Here is a 20000-nt window from a genome sequence, read left to right as displayed (position 1 = left end):
TCTGATTTCCTCCTCTTCTGTCTCTCTCTGCCCTGTGTGAGTTTTAGGAGGACTAGCCAAATGCCTCTGTTTTAGTTATGCCAGCTTGATTTCTCCCTCTTCTGTCTCTCTCTGCCCTGTGTGAGTTTTAGGAGGTATAGCCAAATGCCTCTTTTTGAAGGTACATTCCACACCTGGGTCGCTGGCTAGTCTGATTTCCTCCTCTTCTGTCTCTCTCTGCCCTGTGTGAGTTTTAGGAGGACTAGCCAAATGCCTCTTTTTGAAGGTACATTCCACGCCTGGGTCGCTGGCTAGTCTGATTTCTCCCTCTTCTGTCTCTGTCCTGTGTGAGTTTTAGGAGGACTAGCCAAATGCCTCTTTTTGAAGGTACATTCCACGCCTGGGTTGCTGGCTAGTCTGATTTCCTCCTCTTCTGTCTCTCTCTGCCCTGTGTGAGTTTTAGGAGGACTAGCCAAATGCCTCTGTTTTAGTTATGCCAGCTTGATTTCTCCCTCTTCTGTCTCTCTCTGCCCTGTGTGAGTTTTAGGAGGACTAGCCAAATGCCTCTTTTTGAAGGTACATTCCACGCCTGGGTCGCTGGCTAGTCTGATTTCTCCCTCTTCTGTCTCTGTCCTGTGTGAGTTTTAGGAGGTATAGCCAAATGCCTCTTTTTTTTTTAAGTTATGCCAGCTTGATTTCTCCCTCTTCTGTCTCTCTCTGCCCTGTGTGAGTTTGAGGAGGAATAGCCAAATGCCTCTGTTTTTAGTTATGCCAGCTTGATTTCTGTCTCTCTCTGCCCTGTGTGAGTTTTAGGAGGACTAGCCAAATGCCTCTTTTTGAAGGTACATTCCACGCCTGGGTTGCTGGCTAGTCTGATTTCCTCCTCTTCTGTCTCTCTCTGCCCTGTGTGAGTTTTAGGAGGACTAGCCAAATGCCTCTGTTTTAGTTATGCCAGCTTGATTTCTCCCTCTTCTGTCTCTCTCTGCCCTGTGTGAGTTTTAGGAGGAATAGCCAAATGCCTTTGTTTTAGTTATGCCAGCTTGATTTCTCCCTCTTCTGTCTCTCTCTGCCCTGTGTGAGTTTTAGGAGGAATAGCCAAATGCCTCTGTTTTAGTTATGCCAGCTTGATTTCTCCCTCTTCTGTCTCTCTCTGCCCTGTGTGAGTTTTAGGAGGAATAGCCAAATGCCTCTGTTTTAGTTATGCCAGCTTGATTTCTCTCTCTTCTGTCTCTCTCTGTCCTGTGTGAGTTTTAGGAGGAATAGCCAAATGCCTCTGTTTTAGTTATGCCAGCTTGATTTCTCCCTCTTCTGTCTCTCTCTGCCCTGTGTGAGTTTTAGGAGGTATAGCCAAATGCCTCTTTTTTTTTAAGTTATGCCAGCTTGATTTCTCCCTCTTCTGTCTCTCTCTGCCCTGTGTGAGTCTTAGAAGGAATAGCCAAATGCCTTTAACCTAACCTAACCTAACCTAACTTGACCCAGCCTCTCCATAGCAGGCTTTCCCCCTCCTCTCCGAGAGAGCCCGGGTTCGATTCCCGGGCGGAGTGGAAAAATTTGGGCGGCTTTTCCAATACCCTACGCCCCTGTCCACCCAACAGTGAATGGGTAGCAGGTATTAATCGGGGGTTGTGTCCCGTCTCCTGAGGTCTGTTCCCTTCTCCTATAATTCCTTCCCCTTCTGTCCCTCTCCGGCATATGACCACAGATGTTGCGCCCACTAAACCAAACTTTCTACTTTCCCTTCTCCTATAATTCCTTACCCTTCTGTCCCTCTCCGGCATATGACCACAGATGTTGCGCCCACTAAACAAAACTTTCTACTTTCCCTTCTCCTATAATTCCTTCCCCTTCTGTCTCTCTCCGGCATATGACCACAGATGTTGCGCCCACTAAACAAAACTTTCCAACTGTTCCCTTCTCCTATAATTCCTTCCCCTTCTGTCCCTCTCCGGCATATGACCACAGATGTTGCGCCCACTAAACAAAACTTTCCCTCTCTCCTCTCCTCTCTCTCTGCCCTGTGTAGGATTTAGGTGGAATAGCCAAATGCCTCTCCTCCCTGGGCATAGATGTCATAGTCATATTGTCTTGTATTTCTGTTGACCTTGGCCTAACCTAACCTAGCCTAGTCTTAACCTAACCAAGCTTTCACCTCCACCACCACCACCACCACCACCTCCTGTAGCTAAACGGGATATTGGGCGGAAGTGGAGTTGCTGGGACCCCTTCCACCACCACCTCCTGCCTGTCTCCCACCACCAGCACCACCACCACCACCACCACCGCCTGCACCACCGCCACCACCACCACCACCACCACCAGCGCCACCACGGCCAACGCCAAGCGGGCCTCCTCGACCGAAACGCCGATTAAGCGCTCGAAATCACAGGGTAAGGGGAGGCTTGTCCGAGCGCTTACCACCAGCTGTGACTCATCATCGCACAACTCCGCTCACCACCACTCCGCTAGGCTTCCCTCCAGCCCTCCATCTACCTCCAAGCACCACCTATTCTTCCCTAGTGGAGGAGGAGGAGGAGGAGGAGGAGGAGGGCCCCCCAAAATACATCATTCAATGCATTTCTCAATATCCCTCGGAGGAAGAGAAGGAGGAAAGGAGGAAGGAGGAGGAGGAGGAGGAGGAGGAGGAGAGGGGGGTGGGGTTAGGACTGTGGTGTCGCCCGCTTCTCCGAACAACAACAGTGCCAACAACAACAACATCAACAGCAGTTCCGGGGCCACCCACTCCCGGCACCTTTTAGGAACTTTTGGTACATTAAAAATTCATTAATATTTTTTATTTGTTAATATTTTTTTTTTATATATATATACTCTAGTCTCTCTCTCTGTCTCTCTCTGTCTCTCGCTCTCTCTCTCTCTCGCTCTAAAGTGAGCTAGCTCGCTTCCGTGGTTACAGTGACGCAATATTTAGCGATAGAGATATTTTTGGATGTAGCTCTCTCTCTCTCTCTCTCTCTCTCTCTCTCTCTCTCTCTCTCTCTCTCTCGCTCTCGCTCTATTTTATGTAGAAGTTGGAAATATTATAATGTGTTGATATAATGTCTCTCTCTCTCTCTCTCTCTCTCTCTCTCTCTCTCTCTCTCTCTCTCTCTCTCTCTCTCTCTCTCTCTATGTAATTTTAGATATATGTAATCAATATTATTATCATTATTATTATTATTATTATTATTATTATTATTATTATTATTATTTATGTTAATATTAATACTAATTCTACTACTACTACTACTACTACTACTACTACTACTACTACTACTACTACTACTACTACTTCTATAGATATGTAGCAGTTTTGTCAACCATGTGTCTTGGTATTGGTAAGACCTACTACTACTACTACTACTACTACTACTACTACTACTACCATTGCTACTACTACTACTACCATTGCTATTCTCTCTCTCTCTCTCTCTCTCTCTCTCTCTCTCTCTCTCTCTCTCTCTCTCTCTCGTAGTACAAGGTAATAAGTTTTCTCTCGCTCGAAAAATCCGAACTGTCGTAGATTTTTTCCATCGCGGCGTTTATAAATCCTCCTCCTCCTCCTCCTCCTCCTCCTCCTCCTCCTCCTCCTCCTCCTCCCATACCCTCCTTGCATGCCTTATAGCACTGCCTTGACCCTGCCTGGCCTGACCTGACCTGACCTTTCGCTGAACTTTTAGCATGTTCGTAGAGTCTCTATTCTTACTCTGCATGGGGGGCGATGATTTTGGGGGGAGGGGGGAGGGGGCGGCTTGCTCTCTCTCTCTCTCTCTCTCTCTCTCTCTCTCTCTCTCTCTCTCTCTCTCTCTCTCTCTCTCTCTCTCTCTCTCTCTCTCTCTCTCTCTCTCTCTCTCTCTCTCTCAACCTAACCTAACATAATCTAACACACACAATCTCTCTCTCTCTCTCTCTCTCTCTCTCTCTCTCTCTCTCTCTCTCTCTCTCTCTCTCTCTCTCTCTCTCTCTCTCTCTCTCTCTCTCTCTCTCTCTCTCTCTCTCTCTCAGCTGGTAGAGAGAGAGAGATTTTTTATGAGGCTATTATGCCTATTGATTTGCATGATCTAACTACATATATATACAAATTCTTTTTTATTTTTTATTTTTTTGCATCTTGTCGAATGTGTATTTTCCTTTTTTTCTGGGGTGGGTGGGTTGGGGTTGGGGGTTGGGGGGGGGTTAAGGACAGTACAGTAAGCCCTTGGTACAGCGGACGAATTGAGGAGTCCGTCGTAGGTGCCGGAAACTCATAAATACACACACTTAACCCTAGGACTGTATCGCTGTCCGGGCAGACCCACGCTGTCTCTACGTTTCGATACAGGTAACTCTGGATTGACGGGAGTATTGTGAAGAGGTCATTGCGTAAATCCCGAACACTGTAGTAAATCCAACAAGAGGAAGGTTTGTATTGCCTCCTGTATCACTCTGACTCCTCTCCCTCGCGTGGTTCCTCCTCTGGCTGCCCTTCCCCTCGTGGTGGCACAGCAGCGAGGGTGTTGTTGTTGTTGAGCAGCGTGGGTACTGTATTGTTGCTCAAGTGGCGCGCGGGAAGAACTGAGCTCAGCTGTGTGGCCGTGTGAGTCCACTTGCGTGAGACATCTGGTGGACACTCCAGAAAATATCGCGTATAAGTGAAAAAAGATGTGTAAAGTAAACATTTATTTGGATTTTGGACCACGCGGTATTTCAAAAACGCGTAAACCAAACTTGCGTAAATCAAGAATTACCTGTACAAGATATCCTAAATTAGAGATGCCATACTTGGTCATATTCAGCGTGCTTCACTCGCTGCTTGGAATTCAGATAAAGCTCCACACATATAGAAGACGCAGAGTTATTTAACCCTTTCATTGCTAAGCGCTCGCGACGAGACTATCCCCTCAGGCGCGTTCGGGGAGCCCAATGGTGGGTCTCTTTTAACCTCTGTATCTCAAAAACTATTCATCTCAGCTACAAACCAAAAACACCATTGGAAAGAGGAGGTCCATACAAGGGGTGTAGGTTATCTCATTTATCACAATTACAGACATACAAGGGGTGTAGGTTATCTCATTTATCACATTTACAGACATACAAGGGGTGTAGGTTATCTCATTTATCACAATTACAGACATACAAGGGGTGCAGGTTATCTCATTTATCACAATTACTGACATACAAGGGGTGCAGGTTATCTCATTTATCACATATACTGACATACAAGGGGTGCAGGTTATCTCATTTATCACATTTACTGACATACAAGGGGTGAAGGTTATCTCATTTATCACATATACTGACATACAAGGGGTGCAGGTTATCTCATTTATCACATTTACCGACATACAAGGGGTGCAGGTTATCTCATTCATGGAGGTCGCAGCGAGCGTTTAGCACCACCAGCAAATACGCCTAACGCCCTCTACAAGCGTTTAGCCCCACCAGCAAATACGCCTAACGCCCTCTACAAGCGTTTAGCACCACCAGCAAATACGCCTAACGCCCTCTACAAGCGTTTAGCCCCACCAGCAAATACGCCTAACGCCCTCTGCAAGCGTTTAGCCCCACCAGCAAATACGCCTAACGCCCTCTACAAGCGTTTAGCACCACCAGTAAATACGCCTAACGCCCTCTACAAGCGTTTAGCACCACCAGTAAATACGCCTAACGCCCTCTACAAGCGTTTAGCCCCACCAGCAAATACGCCTAACGCCCTCTGCAAGCGTTTAGCCCCACCAGCAAATACGCCTAACGCCCTCTGCAAGCGTTTAGCACCACCATCTAAGACGCCTTACGCACTCTGCAAGCGTTTAGCCCCACCAGCAAATACGCCTAACGCCCTCTGCAAGCGTTTAGCCCCACCAGCAAATACGCCTAACGCCCTCTGCAAGCGTTTAGCACCACCAGCAAATACGCCTAACGCCCTGATCAAGCGTTTAGCCCCACCAGCAAATACGCCTAACGCCCTCTGCAAGCGTTTAGCACCACCAGCAAATACGCCTAACGCCCTCTGCAAGCGTTTAGCCCCACCAGCAAATACGCCTAACGCCCTCTGCAAGCGTTTAGCACCACCAGCAAATACGCCTAACGCCCTCTGCAAGCGTTTAGCACCACCAGCAAATACGCCTAACGCCCTCTGCAAGCGTTTAGCACCACCAGCAAATACGCCTAACGCCCTCTACAAGCGTTTAGCCCCACCAGCAAATACGCCTAACGCCCTCTACAAGCGTTTAGCACCACCAGCAAATACGCCTAACGCCCTCTACAAGCGTTTAGCCCCACCAGCAAATACGCCTAACGCCCTCTACAAGCGTTTAGCACCACCAGCAAATACGCCTAACGCCCTCTACAAGCGTTTAGTACCACACCAAATACGCCTAACGCACTCTACAAGCGTTTAGTACCACACCAAATACGCCTAACGCACTCTACAAGCGTTTAGCCCCACCACCAAATACGCCTAACGCCCTCTACAAGCGTTTAGCAATGAAAGGGTTAAAAACATGACTCCCGATGCCCCAACCGTAATGGCGGCGCGACGTGGTTGGTATAGGGGTAGGGGTGGGGGATGGGGGGGGGTTGGGTAGGGATGGGGGGGGGCGGTCTGCTGCATTCAGGGCTTACTGTGATTGCCTGATGTGGATTGATTTTAATTTTTATTTATTTTTATTTATTTTTTTTTTACCGATTTTTTTGACCGATTATTTTTGACAGATTTTTTTTTTGACTGATTTTTTTTGACTGATTTTTTTTGACTGATTTTTTATGACTGATTTTTTTTGACTGATTTTTTTTTTGACTGATTTTGTTTTTGACTGATTTTGTTTTTGATTTTTTTTTTTACCATTTTTTTTACCAATTTTTTTTAACCAATTTTTTTAACTGATTTTTTTTAACCATTTTTTTTTGACCGATTTTTTGACCAATTTTTTTGACTGATTTATATATATATATATATATATATATATATATATATATATATATATATATATATATATATATATATATATATATATATATATATATATTATTTTTTTTTTTTTTATACTGATTCTTCTTACTTATTTTTTTTTACTGATTTTTTTTTATTTATTTATTTATTTTTTTTATTTTGCCGAAGTGACGAATTATTTTTTTTGCCTCGTTTGATTTCCTTTATTTTTTTTTATTCCGAGACAATTTTCATTATTATTATTATTATTATTATTATTATTATTATTATTATTATTATTATTATTATCATCGGAATGTTTGTCTCTCTTTCCATTGAGTTATCTTTTTGTGTGTCTCTCTCTCTCTCTCTCTCTCATTATTATTATTATTATTATTATTATTATTATTATTATTATTGACTGTTTACTACTACTACTACTACTACTACTACTACTACTACTACTACTACTACTACTACTACGATCCAATTTATTTTTTTTATTATTTACTAAGAAAAAAAAAATTGCATGACTGGAATGTTTTAATCAATCAGTTACGTTTGTTCGTCCGTTTGTCTGTGTGTGTGTGCGTGTGTGTGTGTGTGTGTGTGTGTGTGTGTGTGCATCGCTTGGCCTGCTTGCTTGCTTGCTTCTGTGTGTGCGTTTGCTGTGTGTGCGTTTTTTGAGGCTTATGGCTTGTGTACGTGTGTGTGTTTGTCTGTGTGTTTGTGTGTTTGTGTGTCTGTGTGTGTGTGTGTGTGTGTGTGTGTGTGTGTGTGTGTGTGTGTGTGTGTGTGTGTGTGCGCATTTGAAACACACACACACACACATACACACATAGTTTTTTTTCTGAAATATAATTGAAATAAAAAAATAATGAATATAATTTGAAATATATATCATGAAATCATATTATTATCATTATTATTATTATTATTATTATTATTATTATTATTATTATTATTATTATTATTATCTTTGTCTAATTGTATTTTGTCTCCCTCCACCACCACAACCATTTCTGCCCCCTCCCACTACCCCCACACAATTTACCACACCCTTCAACCCACTACTTCATACCTGACACCCCCACTTCTACCACCCCCCCAACCACTACCACTCAACCACAACCACCACCACAACCATTTCTGCCCCCTCCCACTACCCCCACACAATTTACCACACCCTTCAACCCACTACTTCATACCTGACACCCCCCACTTCTATCACACACCCCCTACCACTACCACTCAACCACAACCACCACCACAACCATTTCTGCCCCCTCCCACTACCCCCACACAATTTACCACACCCTTCAACCCACTACTTCATACCAGACACCCCCCATTTCTACCACCCACCCCCTACCACTTCCACTCAACCACAACCACCACCACAACCATTTCTGCCCCCTCCCACTACCCCCACACAATTTACCACACCCTTCAACCCACTACTTCATACCCGACACCCCCCACTTCTATCACACCCCCCCAACCACTACCACTCAACCACAACCACCACCACAACCATTTCTGCCCCCTCCCACTACCCCCACACAATTTACCACACCCTTCAACCCACTACTTCATACCTGACACCCCCCACTTCTAACACACACACCCTACCACTACCACTCAACCACAACCACCACCACAACCATTTCTGCCCCCTCCCACCCACCCCACACAATTTACCACACCCTTCAACCCACTACTTCATACCCGACACACACCATTTCTGCCACACCCCCCCTACCACTCAACCACAACTACCACAACCACCACCACAACCATTTCTGCCCCCTCCCACTACCCCCACACAATTTACCTCACCCTTTAACCCACTACCCGACACCCGACAACCCCAACTTTTACCACTCACCTCGTACCACAACTACCACAACCACCACCACAACCATTTCTGCCCCCTCCCACCACCCCCACACAATTTACCACACCCTTTAACCCACTACCCGACACCCGACACCCCCCACTTCCACCACACCCCCCCACCTCTACCACTACCAGACAAGCTTGATGGTTCGTTCAGCCGGTCGCGTTCCAGCAGCATCAGCAGCCTGGAGAACATCAGCAGCGAGGCTATTCAGTGCCTGGCCTTCGCTGACACCTACACCAAAAAGAATGGTAGGTGGTTGCTGTGGTAGTGGTAGAACATCAGGTATTGGGTATGTGTGAGGACATCGGTATGGTTTTCGGAAGACCGGATGAGTGTCACGGATGGATCCAATTTGAGCTCAGTGGCCATCTTGTGGGTGAGGAGCAGGTCGGGTTGTCTGGCGGACTGCACATGCAACCCCAGCAACCGTGCCCCGTCGACTGCACGGTTAGGCCGCTTCCAATCACACTGGGCGGCAGGGCATTTCGCGGGTTGGAAGGTCTTTCTGCCTCTGCGGGCGAACCACCTCACCAAGCCTCGCCCTCCGCCCCTGACGTCACCAACAGTTAGACAAGTACTCTGACCATCACCCTCCACACAGAACTATTTATTCCAGCATCGTTTCACAATAACAAAGAGCTGAAGTTAAAACATGCATGATTTCTCTACTATATCATGTACTGTATATTCATATGTATTTTGAGTCTTACTGAAGGGAAATCAGGTCGTGGATATTATACTCGGAAGTTATATATTATACTCGAAGTTTTATATTATACTCGAAGTTATGCGTACCCCATTCAAAGTAGAGCTTCTCCGAGTCTCGCCGGCCCAGAGCTACAGATTGCTTCCACGGAGACACACCCGAAATCTACAATATAAGGTGATAACTATCTACCTGAGGATTAACTTTAGGATCAGAGGAAGGGAAAGGTTGATTATAGACGAGGAAAGTGCGTGGGAACCTTTCCTCCCGCCACCCTCTAGTCTGTCACCATACCTCACATAATAGCGAACTTTTCTCGCATAAAACGAATACTTGGCACATTTAGGTTAGTCGCATGTGAGCGGATTTGCATATTTCGAACTCTCATATATCGAATACCCAGTGTATAGCCAGCCTGGGTTATGAGTGCCTTGGATTACAAGTGTTTAGCTTTACCAATAAAAAATACTACAAATTATGCCTTGGATTACGAGCAGCCTGTTCCATTTTTTTATTTTTATTTGTTGCTTAAGCCGTCAGGGTCAAGCGCGTTCGTCCCTTCGAGGAGCGACCACAGACTATTACCGGGTGACGCTCGTGAAGGTTAGGGGAGGATGCCGATAGACCGACTCTACCGGCCTACGTCAGCCTACCCAAGTTGGTCTTTGGCTGAGGACTGGCGTGTCTCTGTGTACAAGGTGAAGGCATCAGCGAGGATTCCCTTTGTTCGCTTCAAAACGAGAGTGCCTGGCAACTCTAAAATTTGTGGCTTCACTGTGTAGCAGCGACGGGCCAAATTTGTGGCTTTACCGTGTAGCAGCGACGGGCCAAATTTGTGGCTTTACCGTGTAGCAGCGACGGGCCAAATTTGTGGCTTTACCGTGTAGCAGCGACGGGCCAAATTTGTGGCTTTACCGTGTAGCAGCGACGGGCCAAATTTGTGGCTTTACCGTGTAGCAGCGACGGGGCAAATTTGTGGCTTTACCGTGTAGCAGCGACGGGCCAAATTTGTGGCTTTACCGTGTAGCAGCGACGGGCCAAATTTGTGCCATGATATAAACCCCCCAAAAATAGATGATACATAATCTGATCACAAATGCTTTGATATATATTATGAAATGGTTTGTGTGGGGGAGGATTTTTTCTCATTTTTCTCGCTCGGAGGGACCATTAAGAAACACGGTCCCCGCTGCTACCGGGTTAAAATACGTAGTTTTATCTGCTTAACCATTCAGACAGACAAATACGGAACAAACGGCGTTACGTATTTTAAGGAAAGTGCGGCACGTTTGCAACCCCAGTCTCGGTCCGTATTGTAAACTTGTGGAGATAGCATCCGTGCACTCGTGTCCAGTTGCATTTGTGGGTTTGTTCTATATTTCCAGCGCGGTAAAGTTTGAAAGTTTGGTAAGAAAATAGGCGGCCTACTGCCAGATGTACGATGCATGCCCTATGTGTGCGGCGCGATGCCAGATATTCAGCGTTATGATTTTTTTTTGTGCTAGGCTATTATTTGTAATTTCCACAATATTTATGTACAATATCCTGCTCAGGTTGATGAATTTCTCCTGGATGAATTATATGGTGTTCTTTCATGCTCAGTACACTTTTACTTGAGTTTGGTAAATATAATCATAATACTAGACAATTCAAGTCAGAGGAAACACTAAGGGTCACATTGTAAGACATTTCGCCGCCCAAGAACACATATTTGACAAGGCTTTCGTAGGAGTTGTGGGCATTTCCAGGAGTAGTTTTATGACCCTGGTGGTAGTGTGACCCTTCTTCAGTACCATGAACCTGAAGAAACACTCATTAGAACCCGACTGACCCCCTTTTTGACCTTTAAAAATAGCTGATATGAGAAGCGAAAGTGAATGACTCATAAAAATACCTAATAGAGACTGAAAATAAACTCAACAAATCATTTTCGGGCATTTTGCACAAAAGCGTTTGTCTATAATAATAATGAAATAACTTGATGATAATAACAATAATAATAATAATAATAATAATAATAACAATAACAATAATGATAATAATAATAATTATGCATGTGTGCACGTATATTTCTGTATGTGGATGAACATGTGTGTTTGTTTGTGTGTCTGTATATGTGTGTGTGGGTGCGTTGTATGTATGTATGTGTGTGTTTGTGTCTGTATATGTGGGTGTGGGGGGGTTGCATGTATGTGTGTGTGTGTGTGTGTGTGTGTGTGTGTGTGTGTGTGTGTGTGTGAGTGAAACAGGGTGTAGCCGTAGGTGACGAATTTCTTGAGTCTTGCACATGCTCATCAGAATGTTACTTCCAGGCCTTGCTGTGTGTGTGTGTTTACAAAATTTCACAAGTAGCTGTTTGATGATTGCCTTGCTAAAATCTAGGTATGGTGTTTTTTTTGCATGTTTACAGAATTTCACAAGTAACTGTTTGATGATTGCCTTGCTAAAATCTAGGTATGGTGTTTTTTGTGCATGTGTTTACAGAATTTCACAAGTAACTGTTTGATGATTGCCTTGCTAAAATCTAGATATGGTGTTTTTTTTCCTGTTTTCACAAGGTAGAGGTTATATAAATTCAAAACAGCCATATTGATGATTGTAACAGTGGCCATCACCATGTCTGCCTCATCAACAATGTGGGCTTTGTTGGTGTAATTAAGTACCGCGTCGAGCTTCCTTATTCTGCCGCCAGTGACGTGAATCCTTTTTTGAGTTGTGATGGTGTTGCCCTCAAGCATAGATGTCAATATGTGTCCGTCACGCTCATCATGTCACTGTACACACATTTCGTTGCTCTTGTGCCGGACAACAGACTCGCTGCGTTTTAAAGGTGGTAGTTTGGCCGAACAGAAATTTAACATGAAAAAATAACCTGAGCTTGAAACATGAATTAGTGTCAGAATCAAGCATCTCAAATAGTTCTCTTTCTGGCATCATTTCTATTTTTTTACATCACTTGAATCTTCTGGGGTAGTTTTCCTCCATCGCATATAGAGTGTATCCTTTTCCAAGATATGAGCCGGAAATTTTGAGTTCAGCATTGTGGTCTATGAGGGTCTTGGCACCAGTATACAAAATCAGGTCAAGATATCGCCTGTCTCTACGTCACAGCGTATGGAAAGTTTCATACCAAACCTGTTCCGCTTCTGAGGCATGCACTGACGAGATGGCAGCCTTCCTCTCCACGGCACAGCACTTTCGTCAATACACAAATCCTGGAATGGCTTAAATTTGTCTTCAAACTTTTCGTCATGTCATTGAGCACAAGTTGTATTTTTTGAAATTTGTTGTTTTTGGAGTTTGTGTTTCATTGTCATTGAAGTGAAGATGTTTTAGTAGTTTCTAACTTGGTTCATGGTCATCACAGTACTAACAAACACATACATTTCATCGCTGTTTGTTGCTGTCCAATTATGCATTCTACTTTTTGCTGGAAAAATAATTGTTTGCGTAAGATATTCATAACTGTTCATCTCCCTCACAATTTCGTCCATAATTTCATAATCAAAATATTCTAAAAAAAAAGAGAGAGAGACGTCTTCACAGATCCCGCTGTCCTCCACGAAAGGGCACAGCAAAGGAGTGAATGACCTGCTCCAGTTAGACGAGTCACAGCCCACGTAATGTCTAGCAAAGCATTTCTTCCAGTCCTGCCGGAGCCTGCTTGCACCTCACTGACCTCACCTATATATGGAGCACAAAACAACAACAGTACGCTATTTGACTAACGATATCAAGAGTTGTTATATGGACCACAAAACAACAACAGTCCGCTATTTGACTAACGATATCAAGAGTTGTTATATGGACCACAAAACAACAACAGTCCGCTATTTGACTAACGATATCAAGAGTTGTTATATGGACCACAAAACAACAACAGTACGCTATGAGCCGAACGATATCAAGAGTTGTTATATGGGAAAGAAACAAAGGAGAATACAAAAATAATGGACTGTTTAAAAAAAATGCAGAAACTCTCTCTCTCTCTCTCTCTCTCTCTACTAAAAGTGCAAAAATGAGGTGGGTGGGTATGGGGATCTGACCTATATAGGGGGAAGGGGGGGAGAAGGAGGCAGTGGTGTGGGTGGGTGGGTGTGTATATGTGTGTCTGCGCACCTATATTTTTGAGGCACAAGGCAAATGACCTGCCCCTACCGTTATCAGCCCTGCATTCCTCAGTCGCAGGACTCGTCAGAATCAATTAGCAGGAAATCTGACTCAGAAATCTCGTCTCCAGACAAATTTTGCGCATCATCCCCACTTGCCATGTCTCGTACAGTTGCCACATGTCGCCAGAATCTAAGCAACAGCAATTGTCATACCTTGGAATCATTTAGTATAGTATTCTTTGTAATATATAATTAGGACGCCGTTTCTCACAGCTAAGACATAGAAAATCTGCCAAATAATTCAAATATTGTATTGACGAGCGAGTTATGTCACAGAACGTAAGAGATATGCTCCACAAAGCCGAGGAGGAAAGTAGCACAAACGCTGTACCGCAAACACTGAATGGGTTAACCCCTTCAACACAGGGAGGCGTATACTGCGTCCTTGTGTGCCCCGTACCATACCCGAGGGCATGCATACTGTGTCCTGGCTCGCTTTAGCCAATATACGAGTTATTCAATCTCTATATTTATGGTTACATCTCAGAATTATCAATTAATTTATGTTTCTTTATGTGCACCATCTAATTCTGCATGTTTTCATATATAATACATGATGATTGTGTTGAGTTTATGGCTGAAAACTTGTTATATTCAATAGCGACATTTAAAGTTTAGCGCGCGGCGATCCTGGATACGACGCAGGGCACTGTTTTGGCCCGGCCGTAGTGAGTTTCTTTATGTGGACCATTCAATTCTGGATGTTTTCATATATACTACATGATTGTGTTGAGTTTATGGCTGAAAACTTGTTATATTCAATAGCGACATTTGAAATTAAGCGCGCGCAGCGATCCTGGATACGACGCAGGGCACTGTTGTCACCCGGCCGTAGTGAGTTTCTTTATGTGGACCATTCAATTCTGCATGTTCTAATATATAATACATGATTGTGTTGAGTTTATGGCTGAAAACTTGTTATATTCAATAGCGACATTTGAAATTTGGCGCGCGCGGCGATCCTGGATACGACGCGGGGCACTGTTTTGGCCCGGCCGTAGTGAGTTTCTTTATGTGCCTCATTTAATTCTGCATGTTCTAATATATAATACATGATTGTGTTGAGTTTATGGCTGAAAACTTGTTATATTCAATAGCAACATTTGAAGTTTGGCGCGCGCGGCGTTCCTGGATACGCCGCGGGGCACTGTTTTGGCCCGGCCGTAGTGAGTTTCTTTATGTGCACCATTTAATTCTGCATGTTTTCATATATAATACATGATGATTGTGTTGAGTTTATAGCTTAAAACTTGTTATATTCAATAGCGACATTTAAAGTTTAGCGCGCGCGGCGATCCTGGATACGACGCAGGGCACTGTTTTGGCCCGGCCGTAGTGAGTTTCTTTATGTGGACCATTCAGTTCTGCATGTTCTAATATATAATACATGATTGTGTTGAGTTTATAGCTTAAAACTTGTTATATTCAATAGCGACATTTAAAGTTTAGCGCGCGCGGCGATCCTGGATACGACGCGGGGCACAGTTTTGGCCCGGCCGTAGTAGCTTCACGGTGGTGGTCGAACGTATTTCCGGTGCCTCGAGGCTAGGGAAACCGCAGCTGCTAAACCCCCGGGGCAAAGCCTACCCCTTGAGTGTGGTTAGCTGTTACGGGAGTCTCGGTAAAATCCATAACACATTAATTTGGGTTACATATGGGAAAAGTCATTTACTACTACTACTACCACTACTACCACTATTGCCACTTCTACTATTTACAGACAGCACTATCCTGCCGACACTGTGGGTGGGAACAAGCCTGGGAAGTGTGATTCAAGTTACTGTTCTTCTGCCGCCGAGTGATATCCGCTCCTCAACGCCAGCATCAGTCAATCCCAGCGGTGAGTTTCTTTACGTTTTTTTAGAGTCTGTTTTCTCCCGTTAAAGCTAGCTCAAACTGGTCTCGCCATACACCAAAATGTGCGGAATTTATCCCTCTCTCAATCCAGCGAACCGCACTGCTTAGAACTATCTCACTTTAGAGTTATCTCACTTTTAGTAACTACTTTTTCAATGGCTGTAATTGTCACCAGCTAACATCCTTAATATCTTTCAATGACATTCTCTCTTCTTTTTCTCCCATTAAAGCTAGCTCAAACTGGTATCACCATACACCAAAATGTGCGGAATTTATCCCTCTCTCAACCCACAGAATCTCACTGCCTAGAACTATCTCACTTTAGAGTTATCTCACTTTGAGTAACTACTTTTTCAATGGCTGTGTTTGTCACCAGCTAACATTTTTGATATCTTTCAATGACATTCCCCCTTCACTTTCTCCCATTAAAGCTAGCTCAAACTAATCTTGCTATACACCAAAACATGCAGAATTTATCCCTCTCTCAACCCACAGAATCTCACTGCCTAGAACTATCTCACTTTAGAGTTATCTCACTTTGAGTAACTACTTTTTCAATGGCTGTGTTTGTCACCAGCTAACATTTTTTATATCTTTCTCTCTTCTTTTTCTCCCATTAAAGCTAGCTCAAACTGGTCTCACCATACACCAAAATGTGCGGAATTTATCCCTCTCTCAATCCAGCGAACCACAGTGCCTAGAACTTTCTCACTTTAGAGTTATCTCACTTTGAGTAACTACTTTTTCAATGGCTGTGTTTGTCACCAGCTAACATTTTCGATATATTTCAATGACATTTCCCCCTTCACTTTCTCCCATTAAAGCTAGCTCAAACTGGTCTCGCCATACACCAAAACATGCAGAATTTATCCCTCTCTCAACCCACAGAATCTCACTGCTTAGAACTATCTCACTTTAGAATTATCTCACTTTTAGTAACTACTTTTTCAATGGCTGTGTTTGTCACCAGCTAACATTTTTTACATCATTCTCTCTTCTTTTTCTCCCATTAAAGCTAGCTCAAACTAATCTCGCCATACACCAAAACGTGCAGAATTTATCCCTCTCTCAACCCCCCGAATCTCACTGCCTAGAACTATCTCACTTTAGAGTTATCTCACTTTTTCAGGCACCATCTTCCGAGTCAAAGGGTCCGTTCTTACTATGTCATTCCTGGACTGCTCTGGCTCCCTTATTCCACATCAGTTTGAGAGTTGGAGGGATGCACAGAAGGAGAAGCGGTTGGAACGTAAGTAATAGTAGTAGTAGTAGTAGTAGTAGTAGTAGTAGTAGTATTGTTGTTATTATTATTATTATTATTATTATTGTTGTTATTGTTAATCTCTCTCTCTTCCCTTCCTTCCCTTCCTTTCTCTTCCCTTCCTTCCTTCCTTCCTCCCCTTCCCTTCCCTCCTCCTCCTCCTCCTCTTCCTCTTCTTCCAGGGACCCCAACTAAGGGCGGGAGTTCCGGTCTTAGTGCCAGTCCTGAGTGCCGTATGAGTCCCACAAATTCTGGCACTGAGGGAGTCTCGGGCGGCACTGGGCCTGGGGCGGGGGGGGGCAGCCAGACCCCGCCCCCCCAAAGCTGCTATGACCGCCAGTTTGTCGTCATTGCCTCGGAGAAGGTGGCGAGGGTGGTCTCCTTGCCTACCCAGAACTGTGTGTTTAAGCAGACGATCACCGAGACATCGTTTGTAGTGAAGGCGGAAGTGGTCTCCATCAAGGGTGAGTCTCTCGGCTTTGTTTTCTCCGTTTAAAGCTAGCTCTAATTTAGCGTGCCAGGTGTTGAAATGTGCGGAATTTATCCCTCTCCCTGTGTAGTAAGTTTCGCTGTTTAAAGATAGTTCGTTGTAGAGTTATCTCACTTTTTCCGACATCTTTTTTTTTTTTCAGTGACTTACTCTCATCTGCCGACAGTTTTGAATTCTTTGTTTTCTCCGTTTAAAGCTAGCTCTAATTTAACGTGCCAGGTGTCGGAATGTGTGAAATTTATCCCTCTTTCTGTGTAGTAAGTTTCGTTCTTTAAAGATAGTTCGTATTAGAGTTATCTCACTTTTCTTAACATCTTTTTTTCCAGTGACTTACTCTCAGTTGCCGACAGTTTTGATTTCTTTCGGTGACGTTCTCTCTTCATTTCCTCTCATTAAAGCTAGCTCTAATTTGGGGTGCCAGGTGTCAAAATGTGCGAAATTTATCCCTCTTTCTGTGTAGTAAGTTTCGTTCTTTAAAGATAGTTCGTATTAGAGTTATCTCACTTTTCTTAACATCTTTTTTTCCAGTGACTTACTCTCAGTTGCCGACAGTTTTGATTTCTTTAGGTGATGTTTTCTCTTCGTTTTCTCTCATTAAAGCTAGCTCTAATTCGGTGTGCCAGGTGTCGAAATGTGCAGAATATATCCCTCTTTCTGTGTAGTAAGTTTCGCTGTTTAAAGATAGCTCATGTTAGAGTTATCTCACTTTTCCTAACTTTTTTTTTTCTTTCGGTAACTTACTCTCCTACAGTTTTGATTTCCTTAATTGACGTTCTCTCTTTGTTTTCTCTCATTAAAGCTAGCTCTAATTCGCTGTGCCATGCGTCAAAATGTGCGGGATTTATCTCTCTTTATGTGTAGTAAGTTTCGCCGTTTAAAGATAGGTCGTGTTAGAGTTATCTCACTTTTCCTAACATCTTTTTTTCCAGTGACTTACTCTCAGTTGCCAACAGTTTTTATTTCTTTCGGTGACGTTCTCTCTTTATTTTCTCTCATTAAAGCTAGCTCTAATTTGGGGTGCTAGGTGTCGGAATGTGTGAAATTTATCCCTCTTTCTGTGTAGTAAGTTTCGTTCTTTAAACATGAATTACACACACACACACACACACACACACACACACACACACACACACAGAGAGAGAGAGAGAGAGAGAGAGAGAGAGAGAGAGAGAGAGAGAGAGAGAGAGAAACATTATTAAACATGAATTACATACACACACACACACACACACACACACACACACACACACACACAGAGAGAGAGAGAGAGAGAGAGAGAGAGAGAGACATACACACACACACACACACACACACACACACAGAGAGAGAGAGAGAGCGCGCATGCATCTAATCCCCACTAACACACCTCCCAATCCTCCTAATCCCCTTATAAAGCATTCCATCCCCTTATAAAGCACTCAATCCCCTTATAAAGCACTCAATCCCCTTATAAAGCACTCAATCCCCTTATAAAGCTACTACTACCACCATTACCTTCTCTGGGCCTAGTAGGAGTGTGACTATTGGTTTTAGGAGTGGTGTTAGGCGACTATTTGACACCCCACATGGATAGTTTCTGCTACCCCACCTACTACTACTACTACTACTACTACTACTACTACTACTATTTGCAGGTCCCGCAAGATCCATCCTGGTGCTGTGGTCCATCTAAGTGACTGCCCTGTGGAACCTGGGAAGGTGGGTGTACTACTACTACTACTACTACTACTACTACTACTACTACTACTACTACTGCCGTTCATGGGCACTCTTTTAATTAATTATGTAGGTTCATTATACCTCAAAGTAGAATTAATTATTGATCATTTAAACCACAGAGTAAAATTAGTAGTTTATTGACCCAGTCTTCTAAGGCACCATTATCGCACACAGGATCATCACCTGTCCAAGTGATACAGGTACCATGACTTTAAGAAAGTTACTTGAGGTAATTACTGTTTAGGGATTCTGATGGTGAACTAAGGGTCATAGGACAGGGTCCACTTATTAGAGGTTAGCTTACGTATTTTACATCACTAATTACACCTGTAATACCATGAACACAGGTTAACATTAACACCTTAACCTAGCATGCACACATGGCAATAAGTAGCACCAACATAATTGTTTCCGCCCACACGGGGAACACAGACTCCTCCATTCCTCACCTTAATTAAGTCCTAACTAAACTAGTGAGTGTTGCGCTTATCCATTGATACACCTGAGAACAACACACACACCACCCTTTTGGCCTTCTCCTTCCTTCCTCTCTTCACACACCCTGCCACAGGCAATCCCCCACGACGCAGCTTCAAAAGTGTTTACTGCTGCATGTTGGCCTTGGCCTGGACGACGCCCAGCTTCCCATCTGTCAGGCTTGCCTTTGGCGCACCTGAAAGGGGCGATGTCGCTCGTGAGAATCCCAGTCTCAGTTATAGTATTCTAGCCAAGTGAGTTGAACACCGTGAACAGTTCTTTCCTCACCTGAAAGGGGCGATGTCGCTCGTGAGAATGAGCTCGCTCCCACAACCTAGTGCGAGGAAGGGGCGTTAGTCTCGGCCCCAAAATGCCTTGGTGTGACGTCACGGGGTGACAAGCTGACCCCAGGTTAGGCCTGCTTGAGACCTGAGATTTCTCTGGTAGGCTTCCTATATCAATATAAGGTCTCTGATATTTTATTTCCGTTATAAATATTTACCGTTCTCCCGCAATAATTAAAAGAAGGCAG

General features: G+C 43.9%; 1 protein-coding gene across 5 annotated transcripts in view; it reads left to right on the top strand.

Annotated features, from left to right (window-relative positions):
* The window catches only part of LOC126989250 (syntaxin-binding protein 5-like), a 45044-nt gene that overhangs the window by 3851 nt on the left and 21193 nt on the right, over window positions 1–20000 (top strand). For 4 of the 5 annotated variants that reach the window (XM_050847897.1, XM_050847894.1, XM_050847896.1 and 1 more), the window contains exons 3-7: window positions 8918–9034; window positions 15385–15504; window positions 16651–16770; window positions 16965–17246; window positions 18907–18970. In XM_050847897.1, the coding sequence (XP_050703854.1) occupies window positions 8918–9034; window positions 15385–15504; window positions 16651–16770; window positions 16965–17246; window positions 18907–18944 (677 nt within the window). In that variant the 3' untranslated portion in view covers window positions 18945–18970. Of the gene's footprint in view, window positions 1–2161; window positions 2367–8917; window positions 9035–15384; window positions 15505–16650; window positions 16771–16964; window positions 17247–18906; window positions 18971–20000 lie in introns of all 5 variants that reach the window. The other variant, XM_050847898.1, reaches the window with a different exon arrangement.

This window comes from Eriocheir sinensis, unplaced genomic scaffold, assembly GCF_024679095.1.
Source record: "Eriocheir sinensis breed Jianghai 21 unplaced genomic scaffold, ASM2467909v1 Scaffold111, whole genome shotgun sequence".
NCBI classification, from domain to species: Eukaryota; Metazoa; Arthropoda; class Malacostraca; order Decapoda; family Varunidae; genus Eriocheir; species Eriocheir sinensis.
This window is presented reverse-complemented; position numbering and strand designations above follow the sequence as displayed.